Source organism: Sphaerodactylus townsendi, linkage group LG06, assembly GCF_021028975.2.
Source record: "Sphaerodactylus townsendi isolate TG3544 linkage group LG06, MPM_Stown_v2.3, whole genome shotgun sequence".
NCBI classification, from domain to species: Eukaryota; Metazoa; Chordata; class Lepidosauria; order Squamata; family Sphaerodactylidae; genus Sphaerodactylus; species Sphaerodactylus townsendi.
Window position 1 is genome coordinate 89771052 of NC_059430.1, and position 16398 is coordinate 89787449.

General features: G+C 41.4%; 1 protein-coding gene across 2 annotated transcripts in view; it reads right to left on the minus strand.

Moving 5' to 3' along the window:
- The window catches only part of HGF (hepatocyte growth factor), a 72875-nt gene that overhangs the window by 9914 nt on the left and 46563 nt on the right, over window positions 1-16398 (minus strand). For both annotated transcript variants that reach the window (XM_048501210.1, XM_048501209.1), the window contains exons 8-14: window positions 15762-15936; window positions 9525-9652; window positions 8267-8369; window positions 6566-6705; window positions 4042-4080; window positions 2899-2995; window positions 1102-1176 (exon numbers count right to left, since the gene is read on the minus strand). In XM_048501210.1, coding sequence (XP_048357167.1) covers window positions 1102-1176; window positions 2899-2995; window positions 4042-4080; window positions 6566-6705; window positions 8267-8369; window positions 9525-9652; window positions 15762-15936 — 757 coding nt within the window. The remainder of the gene's footprint in view (window positions 1-1101; window positions 1177-2898; window positions 2996-4041; window positions 4081-6565; window positions 6706-8266; window positions 8370-9524; window positions 9653-15761; window positions 15937-16398) is intronic.

The window sequence follows — 16398 nt, forward strand, 5'->3', positions numbered from 1 at the left end:
ACATGTGGCTCTTTTGAGCTCCATTCCCCAATAGAACACCTATTTCAAGTTCCAGAAAAGTAAGCAAGGCCAGTGCTCAGTAGAGCTTTTGGTTGGCAGGTGGTTTCTGCCTTGAAACAGCTACCAGAGGATGGATCAGCATCATGAGCTGCAGGTCTCATGCCAGAGGTGGAAGTAAAATGCCACTCACTTCAGCAACCCTGCACCATTCTCTGGAGTCTCCATGCTATCATCCAGCAGGCTGCAGAGAAAAAAACACCACCACCACAGCACCCACCTAAGAAAACAGCAAGCAGGCCACAGTGGGGTGGTGTTGGTTATACTTTCCTTTCTCCATAGCTAGTCTGCTCTCCTCCAGGCACCCTGGTAATCCTCACTGTCTCCTCTGACATTTTGTGACTCGTGCTGAGTAGGAAGTAAGATATGGCAGAGAGGGAAGCCCCCTTTCCCACCACTTTAGATATACAAGGACTGTCAAAAGTGAAGCAGCAGTAGGGAGACAAACTCTGAAAATTACTAAGGTTATAGTTACATATCTAATATTAATAGTTGTCTCTTACATTGTTACATGTCTATGTGTGGTGGGATTGCATACTGAAATCATATGGTTCTTTTAGTTGATGGTACTTGCTCATGTGTCTCTCTGTGAAGTATTTACCGTGGTTCTAATTACTACATCACATAAACGTATTTCTTCCCCAAACTTTTCTTAGGGAGAAGCAGTCTGTGGCCAACTTCTTAGAATATTACTGGGTTGGATTCAGCCAATGTTTTGATTAAACCTCACCCAATTCCTCTACCCTCCCTTACAACATAGCCTATACAGATTTCATTATCCCCATAATTTTTTTTATGGTAAAAGGGACTCCTCCTCCTTTTTCACCAGCTGGTTAAATCCAATCTATTGTTTTGCAGCTAGATTCCTAGCTAAGCAGAAGTTTGGAATTTTCAAAAAAAATTATTCAGTCTTGTGATTGGATCATTTCTGTAAAGGAAACAATTGATGCTGATTACAGATTTGTGGATGCTGTGGATGCAAACTGCACAAGAAGAATATCTATTTTTTGCACACTGTCTCTTCTAACAAACAAATTACTTTACCGAGAAGGAAAACACTGCCTTGCTGTCAAGACCCAGTCCTCCTTTATTAATGAACCTCCACAGATATGTCTGCTTCTGCAAGGAAACAAATTGGGACAGTTTTTACTGCTAGTATGGATTTCACACCAGTTTTGAACTTAACCATTGCATTTTGCTGTAGAATGTAAGAGACTCAAAAGGTAAAATCATCTTCATGGACTTTTGCCCAGGCAAAGCTGGAGAAGAAAATCCCAAGCTTTTGATTGCTCATATTTTTAAGAATTATAGACTTTAGGGCATGAAACAATCCAACTCAGACAGGTGCCTAACAATGCTATGCTGGTTTTCTAGAAATTTTAATTTTGTCTTTGGTCCATACCATGGATAGCAGTGATATGCTCTTTACACTTGAGCAAGAAGGAATTTATTTTCCTTCAGACATGCGATAGTCTCTTGTCTGCAATTCAACACCTCAAGTAGAATATGGAACTAGAGGTCTTTGTTGGGATACTGCAAATATCTAGTCAACCAGAAAAACAAAAGGATCAGGTCAGCAAGACCTAGAATACTGCACATCCAGTTCAAGGGTCAGATGGTGATCTCAACTGGACAGTCACTGCCAAAAGGATCTTGTTGTGGTTCTTCTCTGATGCATCAGGAAGCATACTTCCTGAATGTGATTATATCTACCTGAATGTGACTGTATATAAGCTGGTATCATAATTCATTTTGTGTGTGTTTTATTAATCCCACGAGAGTGTGTTTGCACCAATGAAACAACACACACCCACAAATCCTGATGCAGTCATAGGTATACACCAAAACTGATATTCTGCAATTTTATTGGTGTTCACATAATTATCCATAATGTAGGGAAGAAAATGCAAAATGAAGGAACTGAGCACTCTGCTAAACTTTGCATGCTCCAACTCCAAAACTCATTTTCAAAATCTTCCTGGTCTCTTAGCTGAATTGATAATCTGGAAATGTGGGATGCAATAGTGAAACCCAATGCTGAAAGTTGTCTTCAAGAGGCAAGATTCAGCATAGTGAGAGCTGGGTATACTCAGTTACAAAAAGAAAAAAGGAAGAAAAAAAGAATGCTGCACAATGCAAGACTGAATTAGTAATCAGCTCAAGTGATGCAAATGAAGCAAAACAATATCTTTCTTTCCATAAACAAAATAAAATATGCTAAGTTGGACTCTGATGACTAGTCTCTCTCACACAAACGCACACATTTTCTTGGTTATCTATCTTGGAAAGGTAGCACTGATTGCTTCAAGTTGCAGGTACAGTATTATTTTCTTTCACTTCTGGGCTGATCTCAGGAAAGCTTCTCATTAAAGAGGGGCTCGCTTCCTTGAGCGTGGTCTGCGCAATGTCTGAATTTCCATGACAGATCTGACAGCTGGACTCCCACCCAACAGATCTGCTCAGGAACAAGCATCCTATGCATGCTTGCTCACTATTCATGAGTAAGAGGCCCAGGCTGCCATGAGACATGGCAGAGCTCCTTAGTACGAGTAGAACCCCCATGTGAGAGGGGCCTTCAGCTAAACATTCCAAATCATCCTGAGAAGAATTTCAGGAAGCTGATGAGACATTTTCCTCTTTGTGAATGAGACACTCATTAAGAACAGCAGCAGAATATACCAGTGGAAGTGAAGGACAATAATATGTTCCCCAGTGAGAAAAAGACTAACTGATGAGCAAGCAGTCCCAGACATCAACAGGCATTACCCTCAACCTTTGAGGCCTGTCTAATTGTAGAAGTTTCTTAATTTAAAATTATTTCCAAAAGGAGTCATGATTTACCTGTATGTTAAACTAACCATCCATCCTTTGTCAGGTTGAGTTGGGGTCCCATTAACAACTCTCAGTTGTTTTGTCGAGGCACAAGGAATGACAGGCACTGAAAGATTATGTAAGTAGTTACTTATTTATATGATATTTCTCTGTATACTGAAGGCTTATGTAAACATTTACATGAGCATGTTTTTAAAAAGAAAAAAAAACCCTTTCCTCAAATATTTCATAGATCACTGAAATTGCTACTACATATATATTAACCCAGGGAGTAGATAGCCCTTGTTGGCCAGGGGGGAGGAGATGATCAATCAAGATGTAGGGATAAAGTTCTGCTGTCTTAGGTTGGAACCAGAAGTAGATTCCTCTAAGCAGAGGGGATGCTTTTTTGCCAGTCCCCTCTAATGTAGCAGTTAAGAGTGCTGGACTAGGTTCTTGGAGACCCAGTTTCAAATCCTCATTCTGCCATGAATCCCATTGGTAAAACTAAATGCATTGGTAAAACTAAATCCCATTGGTAAAACTAAATGCAAAATTTCACAGCTATCAACTGGTATGAGACTGTATAGCTTCAATGTACTTGTTAAGCACATTTAATACTATATACAACCAAAGTTTCTCGCAAGCTTCAAATAAAAAATGAATATATGGCACTTTCCTCAGCCCCCAATTTCACCAAACATATCACATTCAATCAAAAGAAACATATAAACTAATAGGAATAACTTCCTCTTATATAGACCTTTAGAAATGTCCTTATATAAACAGTCTAATTTCCTTCAGCATAAACCCATAGAGAATGTCTTTTGGGGTTGCTGAAGATTCTTGAGTCTGTAATTAAATAGATTTGAGCGAGCCGGCTTTCAGGTTGGTCCCTGACCTCACAGTGTCTTCGAAAATACATTTTGCACTTATGGAGCCTCACACATTCAACAAGTTCACAGTATTCATCCCAGGCTGTGATCTTTCACAAAGTCCCTAAGCTGCCACAGTACGGGATGAAACTGTACAGTTGTTGAATGTATGAAGCTTGGGAAGCACAAAATATATTTTGGGTCTTTGCAGACATGATAAAGCTTCTTGGAAGAAGAATAGGAACGTACTAAATAGACCAATAAGGTGCCATATCTGATTTAGGTAAATAATACTCACAGTCTGAGCTGCGCATCAAAGGAACCCCATCACCTTCACCTAGATAAATACAACAGTTTAATCACACAGTGATTATTCTAGTTAAAAGCGCTTTGTTTACAGTTATGAAATATTTGTGAGAACTATAGGCTTAATAAGAATATTTTTAAAAATTGTCCTGCTTTGCCTGTGACATATAGAAAGTTCAGTAAGGCTTCTAGAACAAATATTCTCCCATGTTTCCTGGTACAAATACAGACAAATCTTCATTAGCACTCTCAGACAGCATCTCTTTGTAAAGGGGGTGGAAGGCTTTTCAGCAGTGAAGTCCTATACCTGATGATTCAGAGTGTTGTGCCTGAACTTGGTTAAAGTGAATAGCCTGAACATCAGCATATCTTCAGCTGACCCCTGAGAAATACATTGTAATGTACATCCCCCTCAACTGGGTGCAGAAACCTAGACCTGAATAATCTCCACAGTGATTTTTTTCCACTGAAGATTGCTTGTGGAGTGGCACTACATCATCTTCCTGTACTCAAAATACTTTCTAACTTCCTTCTTTCCCCTTCTGTTCATATCACATTAGTACAGATGTCAGCTTTTAAGATACTATGCATCTGTCATATCCCACCACATACATCTTGGGCTGCACCTTGCAGATCTGTTCTGTTAACAGCAGGACCTTCCTTTGGAACCTCTTGCATCAGGTGAAGGTATCTTGTGTTGGGAAAGGCTCTCTTCGTGGAATGGATCCAAGGGATTTATTCCCCCCCCTTTTTAATCCTTTCACGTAGGCCTTTACCAGTGAACCCCTACATGTACAACTAGAACCAGTGGCATAGCAAGGGAACGCATGGGGCTTGAGCCTCGAGAGCTACTTCCCCATGGGTGCATTGCAGGGCCATACCTCCCCCTCACAACTGTGCCCCTGTGGAGTTTGGTTCAGGGGCACAGTGGAACACAGGTAAGCAGGGCTCACCCTGTCCCTAAACTCCACAAGGAGATCAGGAGTGGGGCTAGGCTGGATTGCCCCACCCCCAATCTCCATGTGAAGTTCAGGAGTGGGGCAGGCCCATTTGATGCTTGAGCCAAACCTCTGTCTGAGGTCAGGATCTGACAGCTGGAGCTTGGGGGAGGGCAGAGTCAACAGTATAAAGCTGGAGCTGGTCAGCCCCCAATGCATTTGATCCTGGCTTCAAAGAGGCTTGGATCAAGCTTTAAACTTTATGCCGGAAGCCGGTAGTTTAAAGCTGGACCTGGGTGAACTGAGGCCCAGCCCAGCCCCGATCTCCACGTGGTGATCTGGGGCAGGGCAAACATATCCCCCCACCCAATATCCACATGGAGTTGGGTGGGCAAACCTGGTTGGCCCTGATCCTGATCTCCATGCGATGTTAGGGGCAAGGCATAGCTGTGGAGGGGGGGCGCAGCACCCAGGCCTCTCTCTGGGCATTGTGTTATAAAGCTGCACTCCGGACTGAAATTACAGTTACAGGTGAGGATATTCTTCATTGTGATAGATAATCACAATTGGATGGCACTCACTGCACTGTAACTATAGTGAGCTGCGCATTTCTTTCTGCAATGTCTAGAATGCTTTTGGTTTTATTCTTAATGTACATGAAAATCATGCATGTGCTAACACAGCCCTTTAAAAAGAAGCATACACACTTTCTTTACAAGTGAAATTGAGGAGACAAGAAACTACTAGTGATCTGGTGTAAGCAATTCACATACACTGAGACTGGATTAAAACCGGTGCTATGATATCAAGGTAGGAAAAAAAATCAGAACTATTCCTTCAGAGCAATACCATATTTACTCAAATGAAAGATGGCAGTGAATGTAGAACAGACTCCTAAGCAAGTCATACACCCAAATAACTTCCATGCAAATGTAAGATCATTCTTCCCACCCCTGAGGAAAAACTGTAGTCTCTGATATCAAAAATCTGGGATCCACAGCTTTCGATCTGGTGGTGGAAAGTGCCATCAAGTCACAGATGATGTATGACAAGAGACAAACAACAGTGGTTTGCCACTGTCTGCCTCTGCATAGCAACCCTAGACTTTCTTGGTGATCACCTGTCCAGGCACTAACCTGAGCCAACCCTGGTTAGCTTCTGATATCTAACAAGCTTGGGCTAAGTTTTGCCTGGAGAAACACCCACGTTTGCATTAAAGTAAATACTGTAAACATCTGGCACACAGCCTAAACTGCAAATACAGTCACTTTCCTGGACTACTTGAACTAGCTGCATTTAGTAGACATGATGTGATGTTAATCCCAGTTATAGCTTTGGTTTGTCTCAAGAGGGGAACAGCTAAACAGAGACTTGACTTCTCTTCACTCTGTCAATATTGAGGCTTATGCAAAGGACTAAACAGCCTTTAATTTGAGCAAGTCTAGTCTGAATTTCCCTTTCCACCAAAAATGAAGCTCTGAGGCTGAACAGTCACATTTATGAATCCAGCACAACACATGCTTGCTACTGACATTTATGCAGTTCCTAGCATCCACTGCTCCTCTGCACAGTACTTACATCTCGATAGAGAGCAGTAGTCCCAGGGAATGTGAGGGTCATTTGTGTAGCACCATGGACCATGGGCATCGTCATCCGGATTGCGGCAGTAATTTCTTTTGAGCTTGCTGACATCTGGCTCTCTATATATCGGCAGATGCCTGTAAAGAAAATATATTCCAAGGACACCACCACACTTTAGACAACAGATACTGCTATATGCAAATTCTGCTGAACATTTACTAAACTTTAATGATCATTTGGGTTCTAAAATTTGGATTCTAAAATTTGGCATGGAATAGTAGATACAGCAGTGTTGGCGAACCTCTGGCACGTGTGCCAGAGGTGACACAGAGCCCTCTCTGTGGGCATGCTCGCACAGATTTCGTCATGTGGGGGGAGCAGAAAATTACCCCCCACCTACACACACACATCTAGGCTGGCCTTGCTTCTGAGTAAATCCTCCTAGGGTCGTGATTCACCTGTTCAAAGCGTTGCATGGTTGCTTCATCAAGCTTACTCCTGAGTAATGCATGCCTCAGAGCAAACCATTTTTTCTAAACTGAAACCTCAGTATTCAGGTTAAGTTGCCATGTTGGCACATTGCGATAAATAAGTGGGTTTTCGGTTGCAATTTGGGCACTCGGTCTCAAAAAGGTTCGCCGTCACTGAGCTAGAGGGTGAGATTAGGATATGGGAATCATGAGTTTGATGCCCTACTCAGACATGAAGTTTACTAGGTGTCCTCGGGCTAGTCACTCTCTCTCAGCCCTGCCTACTTCACAAGATTGTGGCAAAGATAAAGCATGCACTAATCTCAGCTCTTTGGAGAAAGGGGAAGATAAGAAACAGCCACAGATGCCAGAAGATGCCAGCCACAGATGCAGGCGAAACGTCAGGAGAGAATGCTGCTAGAACACGGCCATACAGCCTGGAAACCACACAGCACCCAAGTGATTCCGGCCATGAAAGCCTTCGACAATACAAAGCCAGCTAACGATTCAAACTCCTCAACATATGCTACGAAATCCCTCCAAAGATATAGTTTAGTACTAATGCTAAGTTAGTTCCTAGATCCTCCCCCCCCCCCCTTTCTTGGCCAGCATAATCGCACATGTAATATTCAGCAAGAATAGAAATCACAGTGAGGCTCAAAACCATATTGCCTTGCAAGTTATCTGCTTCAAAACATAGTAGGCAGTTATTCTCATAAGCAGAGTACACGGAAAGGATCACCCTTACACTGAAAGATCTGCACTTAGCCATAATTCAAAGTGCAACTGTGACATTGGAAATTACTGGGATTGCCAACTGTGACATTGGAAATTACTGGAGATTTGGGAATGGTATCTGGGGAGGATGCTCAGCTGGGATGTAATGCTATGGACTCCACCCTCCAAAGCTGCCATTTTCTCTAGGGAAATTTCTGCAGGAAATTTATCAGGACAGTATAATAAAAATAAGAAAGCCAAGCCTTTTTAATTTTTCAAGGCATTAACTGCTTGAAAAGAAAGGGAGGGACCAAGTTGAAGGTGAAGGGACTAAAAACATTCAATTAGTGGAGAACATGGAAGCTACAGAGGATCAGATCCAAAGGTCTCCCTTCCTCCATGACCTGTCCAGGACCAGAAGAGTACTTCATAGCCAACTTCAGATATTTAAATTTTCAATAACGATGGAGAAGGAAAATGCTATTCTTGTTTTAATTATTTTTGTACGTACCTCATTAAATCCTGAATGTTTTCATCCCACATCGAACAAGTTAAGCCAAATCTTGTCTGGGCCAGATTCCCCATGTAATTGGTCCCATTCCCTCGATAGCAATCTATGTAAAGAACATTTGGTTCAAATGTAGTTAAGGAGACAATTACAATGTTAAATTGGGGGCACGGGCAGTCCTAAATTGGCAATTATCAAGTTCTAAAATTTAAAGTAGAGTTTAAAAGATAGTGCAAATAAAAGCTGTGCCAGTAAACACATAAGTGAGAAAAATGTAACCAAACTGAGCATATATGAATGCAAGTACTGTCGGAAACCCACAGACATAAATAAGTAACAGGAGAGTAAATAAGTAACTTAATTTTGCTTCCTGTTGCAGATGTACTGGGAACTGTTCAGACTAAATGGTAATTTGTTGACTACAGACTTGACAAGGTCACCAAATGCATGAGCATGTCTAAGAGCTGCCAGTGTATTATTCGTTCTGCAATTGAAATCCAGATGTTTTCAGCAGGCCAACTTATGGGATAAAACTTCAGTGAGTTACAAAGAGATCCTGGATTTTGGCAAGAATTGAGAAATGAAGTTACAAGAAGCAGAGGAAGGAATACCCTACTATTCTCAATCACTTCCCATTTTTAATCATAAATCGTGGTTTCGTTTAATATGCATCATTGCTTAATGTGGGAAAAAACGTTATGTTTGGCAAGCACTGTGAATCTGTTCCACATTGTCACTTAAATGGTCTAGTGCTTACTGCTCTGTCCTAAAGCACTAAAGTGTTCTTTTAAAAGGAAGCATTAGACAACACTATGGTGCAGTGCAGTCCATCCCAAACATAGAGAAACCAATGGGCTTAAACTGTACTTCTTTATGAGATTGCATTGTTGGTATGACCTTGCAGCCTCAGCCTTGTGTGAGGCACTCAGGTAGACAACCCAGGTGTACAGAGAGTAAAAGTTTGGATTACCTTAAACAGAAATAAAAACCATCTGCTCTTTAAGCTCCAGCAGAAACTAACCAAGCAACTCGACAAAGGCACAGAAGCCATTCCTTCATGCCCTGCCTGTTTTTTTTTCTATTTAAAAAAAATGCATATACACAAAAATGCAATATGGCTCACAAACTGCAAATAGTTAACATTTCCATCACATTCCTACCACTGGAACAGCAAAGCAGGTCTCACAGATATACTTTTCAAGGACAATAAACCACTGACACATCACTTTGGAATATTCTTATCTAACCAGCTCAGAGTTACCTTGCCTACCCGGCAGATCACATTTTGGTATCTGGTAACAGTACCCAATGCGAGTGTTTGGGCTGGTAGTAAAACACCAGGGTGCCTCTGCTCCATCTGGATTTCGGCAGTAGTTCTCTCTTAGGTCCCTATTTAAAAAAAATAAGCATATTAGCATACACCAGATGCACTACTGATGTTTTCCATTGCTTTCAGACTATGCATGACCAAGAATATAAAATGCCTGACATACCCTTGTCACTGCGAGAGATCTGAACAAAACAAAGTATGCATGCACTAATAAAAATTGGCAATTGAAAACTGATGACAATAGGGAATTTATTTTCAATAGACCTTGCTACAGGATTTCACAGGAAGTGCAAGAACGTTTTCAATGCAAACCATGTAGGGACCTTGCAGAGATTGTCACTCCAAATATATTTTGCCTGTTACAAAACATTCTATTCAAGCTGGGATCAGACACATCTGAAACCCATTACCAGTTCTGCTTTCAGACCTACGCCAACAATAAACCAATACCAGCACCACCCTTTTGTACGCTTAATGGATCTATCTGGTTATAAAGAATGGATCCCCTTGGTTTTATCACTGATTTAATTAGGAAACTGAAACCTAAAGGTATGAGAAAGGCAATTAGAAATCCTAGACAGGTGTTCCCATTTGAATCGTGGTCTATCCATCAGGGACTCTGAAAATATCTCTGTTAGTATTAAACTGTCAGCCCCTTCAAATGTAAGTGTTACTCTCCATTCTCCTGAAAACTTCTCTCAGGTGCTGCAGAGTCTTCTATTTCAAAGGGCTTTTTAACCATCTGGAATCATGATGAATAACTGACTGTATAATATGTGTGCACCCAATCTTATAAAAAACAAAATCCGTCAGACAGTCTAACTGGTTTCGTAAGAGAGACTGAGAACTGCTTCTCCATTTGCATTTTTAAAATTCCCATAGAAAAACACCAGATGCCCAACGATGCAGCTTTCTCTTGAGGAATGGTTAATTTGTAACACTCATACCTTCCAAGTATATGTACACTGGGCATTCAAGGTTGGCTTTTGTGACATTTACAAAATCAGGTCTTCAATCACGTTGGCTTGTAAAGATTTATTTTAGGTATGGTCAATTTGTAAAGTCAGGATTCAGTTTGCACATGATCACTCAAATCCTGATATGCATCAACACATTCTGGTTTCATCGCCTTCTCTCGGTAGTCAGGGACATGATAGGTGCATTGCTGGGAACAGGCCAGGATAGCCACATTCACACATGACATGAAACCATAGTTAATTTTTATAGTACAATCTTAAGAAGAATTACGTCCTTCTAGGTCCGCTGAAGCAAATGGGTGTAACTCTGTTTAGGAAGCCATTGTTGCTATGCTTACAGAACAGCTTCCAACTGTAGTTTTCAACCCTGGATAACCACATTCAGACAAATGCACCAAATTAGTTAAAATTAAACCATGGTTTTGAGTCTGAAGTGAATTTTTTGTCTATTTCCTGAACAAAATGAGAGTAGGAAAATGGATGGCAAAAGCAGAACTGAAAATAAGAAAGTTTTAACATATTAGAGCTGACCTCAGCATTCTACTCAAGAGACAGTATTTTTTTTAAAGGGGCCAATTTTCCTAGAAAAATGGGATGAACTTCAAATGCTTCTCTAGCATTTCTAAAGATGTTAATCAAAACTCCCAAAAGATTGAACTGAACATATTATCCAATAAAATGCTACAGCTCTAGTTCCCTCAGTTGCTTCCTATCCAGGTTTAAAAGGTTCTCAAGAAAGGATTTATATACCATATTCCATATTCCTGTTCCTTTAACCCAAATTTATGGAACAAGAATTACTCTTTCGGGGGGAAAGACAAGCTTGGAATGGTCATTCTTTCTTTAAAGCTCATTACACATATCTGCCTGAATTTTAGAATTTACTTATTTCAATTGCAACCCATTGACTGGTTTAGGAATATGCGTAATCCTGAACAATAATACTTTATAATCAGAATCTCACACTGTTTCTTAGTTGCAATGAATTATTTCCTCTGAACATAGAACTTTAATTTCTAATAATGTATTTATTCATTTATTTAATCCATTTATACTCCTCCTTTCTCCCCAATGGAGACCCAAAGCTGCTTACATCTCCTCCAGTTTATTCTCACAACAACCCTTTGAGTAGATTTGCCACGTCTGGATTGGGGAATACTTGGAGATTTGGGGGTGGAGCTTGAGGAGGGAAGGGTTTGTGGCGGTGAGGAACTTCAATGGGATATAATGCCATAGAGTCCATCTTCCAAAGCAGTCATTTTCCCCAGGTGTACTGATCTCTGTTGCCTGCAGTTCAGTTGTAATCCCAGGAGATATCCAGCTACCACCTGGAGATTGGCAATGCTACCAGTGAGACAGATTAGGCTGAGAGCATGTAACTGGCCCAGGTTACCCAGAAAACTTCCATAGCAAATGTGGGGGGTTGGGTCTTCCAGATCCTACTTTCTTCCAGATCCTTGTCAGACATTCTTAGAGCTAATCTAAAGGGGAGAGGGGGGGCTAGTGGGAATGGCGTGCCCTTGCACCAGCGCGTTTGCCGTCCCTGGGGTGCTTAGCCTAGTGGAGGGCCAGACATACTGGCAGTCAACCACCCCACAGTTCCACCACCACAGAATTCAGAAGTTTGGAAAGCAGAAGGAATGTGCTGGCATCCCACACAGATACCAGCATGGGCGGGGTTGGACCAGGGCGTTTCCAGGGGCAAAGTCGGCTTTGGTCAGCTCCCTACTGGGATTGAGGGCCAGTAGCGCAGCACACCAGCCCTTGAACTTACGCCTTCCTTTTGGCAGTGTATGTCCATTCATCCCTATGGGGTTTTCAGTGGTGAGGAGGTCTAGGGTTTTTCCCTGCTCCCTGCACTGCCAAAAAGCCCTTTTGGAAGTTCAAACATTCAAATACACTACAATTAAATATGTTTAGGCAAAAGTCCCATTGCAGAAATGTGTGCATTGAACTTGAAATAGTCTTGCCAATTCACATCAATATTCATTCCCTCATTCCTGCCATTTATGAAACAATTTTGATTACTGGCCAATATTTAAATATATAAGTTCCTGCCCAGCGTTACTATTTTTAGGTGAATTATCTAGTGCTGAGATGGCAGATACAAGCAGGTTTGCCAACCTTCAAGTGGAGCCTGGAGATTTCCGAGAACTACAAATTATCTCCAGATTTGCTTTCTTCACAACTGAACAGCAACTGCAGGGAATGTCATTTTTTTAAAAGTGGCATCCTGATTCAACTCAGAACTGGGGGGGGGGGGGATGATCCCGCCTTCTCTCATGCTGAAGTTCTTAGCTGAATTCGGCTCCCACCATTTTTTAAAATGATGTTACCCCACAGTTGCTGTATGGCTGCAGGGTACGCAAACTGTGTCGGACAAAACCCAGGCCCAATTTCCCTGAAAACATACTGTGCAGTTTGTCCTTGAATATTTTAGTGTGGTGTATCTCTGCTAACACATGTGATTCCAGAAGCAGCCTCTCATACCTCTAAATCAGCTGTTTTTTCCCCACAGAAACTGCTCTTTGTAATCTGGAGATCAGTTGTAATTCTGCAAGGTCTCCATGTCCCAATTGGAGGTAGGCAACCCTATGAATACGGGACATTCTCCGAAGTACCCAGAACAGCACCCTTTGGGCATTAATGCCCCTATTTTTGGTTGGTTCTTCCTCTGCTGGAAACTGGGCATTCAGGATAAGGTTACTGGATGGGGCAAGAATATATCACTACTAGGAAGAGGGATGTCACCCAACACATGAGTCACAGCCTCACACTTAGGTTGTTTCATGTCTTCAAGATGTATAAGTGGCACAAAGAAAGGACACCACCTATCATGCATTCTGAAAGAAATACAGCCATAGAGGAGAAAAGTGAACAGTGACACCTATCCTTCTGACTACTTTTCCTAACATGTAGAGTCACTTTTGGGTTATCTAATAACATTTTTTTTGTCAAGTCACAACTGACTTATGATGACCCCCGATTGGGTTTTCAAGACAGAGGTGGTTTGCTATTGCCTGTCTCTGTGTCATGACCCTGGTATTCTTTGGTGATACTGATGAGGGCAAACCTTAGCTTTCAAGATCTGATGAGATCAGGCTAGTCTGGGCTATCCAGGTCAGGGAGATAATAATTACAGCTACTAAAATGAGACATACCAATTAAAAAGGGACTCTGTCCATTTCTCCTAGCCTCAGAAAGGTTTTTATGTAAATTCTTTTCTTCCAATCATTTCCCATCCTCCTACCACCACTGTATCAGCATTCAGTTCCAGCCTGAGGTGGTTTCTGGGAGCATTCAAGGCATAGACTTGTTACCATTTTTATGCATTATTTTTCCCTAATGGTTTATCACTGAGGATCATTGATCTGGAAGCCAAAATCCAGATAAGTATAGGAAGGGAATATGGAGTGGTGAGCAAACTGAAGCCATGACCATGTATAGGGATTTGCATTAATACTCTGGATCTTTAACTGATTCACAAATGTCTAGCCATCTATAACAGAATCAATAAAGGGAGAACCTCTCCCATCCCTGAAAGCAGTGGGCCGGAGGAATGATTCTGAAGTTTTAATAATAGTTATTGCCATTCTATCTGAACAGTCACACACACTGTTTGCCTTGCCCAATTGGAAAACACTCTCCTCCTTGCTAACATACTTTTAATTCCAAATAGGCAGCTGATGGTCTTGGCTTAAATAGAGACTTCAGCTTCCTAACTCACTATAATTTGGAACAGCTCAACAGAACCCACTTTTAGAAACCTTAACTGGTTCTTCTTAACATGCTGTAACATACTATAACCCTCTACTGATGTCAGTTAATTTTCTTATGTTTCAGATTCCTCACTTAGCTGAGACACACTTCTGTTAATATATGGCTCACCAGAAAGAGGCTGGAACATCAGACTGCACTTATTTGATTTGGTTTGATTTCTATCCCACTTTGATATCAGCATTCAGTTTCAGCCTAGGAATCCATTATTATCATCCATTATATGTAACAACGTAATGAATCCTAGTCCTTTACAAAAAGATTGATACCATGTCTCAACCCCAACCCCTTCCTTTCCCCCTCCTCCCCTTCCATAATTTTCTCTATTAAAAAGTGAAATGTTATTTCCTCTTCATAGCATCAGAAAAACTAAGTTCTGACTCATAAAAGCTCAGACTGGAATAAATATTGTTAGTCTTTCAGGTGCTACTGAACTTCTGTTTTATTTAACAGAATTTTACTTTTAAGCCAGGATCCCTTGTTCTCAGACAAGATTTTTTCTGTCATTTTTATAATTCCGACGGTGCTGCGTATGGGAAGTGGACAGATGAACAAGACTTTCACAGGCCACAGCCAATCAAGTTAAGACCTGAGAAAGAGGCAAGTGCAGGGAATCATAGTTCTATATAGCCAAAGCTTCTAGAGCAGTAACAGTTATTATTAGGGTTAGGAGAATCAGTGCTGGGCGTCACTTGCTTCATCTGCAGTTGAATTTGTTCCCATTATGAGGAAGGGATCCTAAAGACAACTAAGAATTCTAGGTGGGAGGGCAGTGGCATCCACAAATTAAGGATGGATGGAGAAGATGGCCTCCAAAGTCAGATGAAGGCATGGTGAAGGAAGAAGTCTGAAATACCTTTACCTTTTCTCACAGCCCTTGACATACACAAAACATCCCAGTGACAAATACCTTTATCCTGTGTGCCCCCTCCCCCATTTTCTGGAAGTTATGTCTGCTATCCCCCAATATATATAAACTGTGTTCCTATACAAGAGCCACCATACTGTGCTTCCATGAAGGTTCACATTCAATGAACCATCTGTAACTATGTACCATAACCCACACATGTACCAATGTTTCAGTCCAGACACTGATGTCAAAATTCAATTGCTCACAGTCTTCCATGAAATGGGCCTGCCATATCTAGGGCAAGTATGAATCTGACTCCAGTGTGTCCATCACTAGTACTATTAAAAAAATCAACTGCGATTTCTAGAAATACATGGTTTAAGAATGACCGAAAATGATGCTTATGTCATACTGTTAGTCTGAACAAATAAGACCAGTAATGGTTTTGCAACAGAGATAAAAGAGCTCATTTACTAAGCTTTCTAAGATTACTGTCAACACTGCAGTGAGGGGTTGCTACCATGCAAAAAAAACATAGCTATAACCACCACCCACTCTACTCACTTGCATTTATAGTTCTCAGGTGTGAACTGGTGTTGATGAGGAGACTGGGAGTCCCAGCGCTGGCACTCAATCCTATTCCATATGGTGTTCACAGTTCCACGGTAGCCCTCCCCTTGACCTTCGAAGCACTCAGTTGTTTCTACCGCTGCTGTCACATTGGGTACCACATTCTGAGCTAGAAAGACAAAGTGACCATTGGTTAGCCAGATGCAAAGAGAACATTCTCTAGATCATTTGTCTAATTCTGCAGAAAGAAATGTTGGGCCTGTCAGAACATGTGTTTAGATGAGCAAAATCTAAATGACAGCTGGATCCTCCTTCTAACAGGTGCCGTGTGCAGATTAGTGCCGAGTACACAGCTTTTACCATGTGCAAACCTGATAAGGCGAGGGCACCTGATTGGTACCACTTTTGTATATAGTTAGCACAGACAGCAGTGTGATGTGTGCCTGAAAACACCTGTGGTCTGGCGAAGCACTTTGTTAGTAGATAGCAATAAAATAGAACTGCAATGGTGACTGTGTGTCTATCAGTTCTTGTCTACATTGCGTCCTACCAAATGGTCTACTCTGAGTAAATCCGCTGCTTCAACAGGGCCTTAGGAAAGAAGCCAATCCTTAAGAATAAAATAACTGCC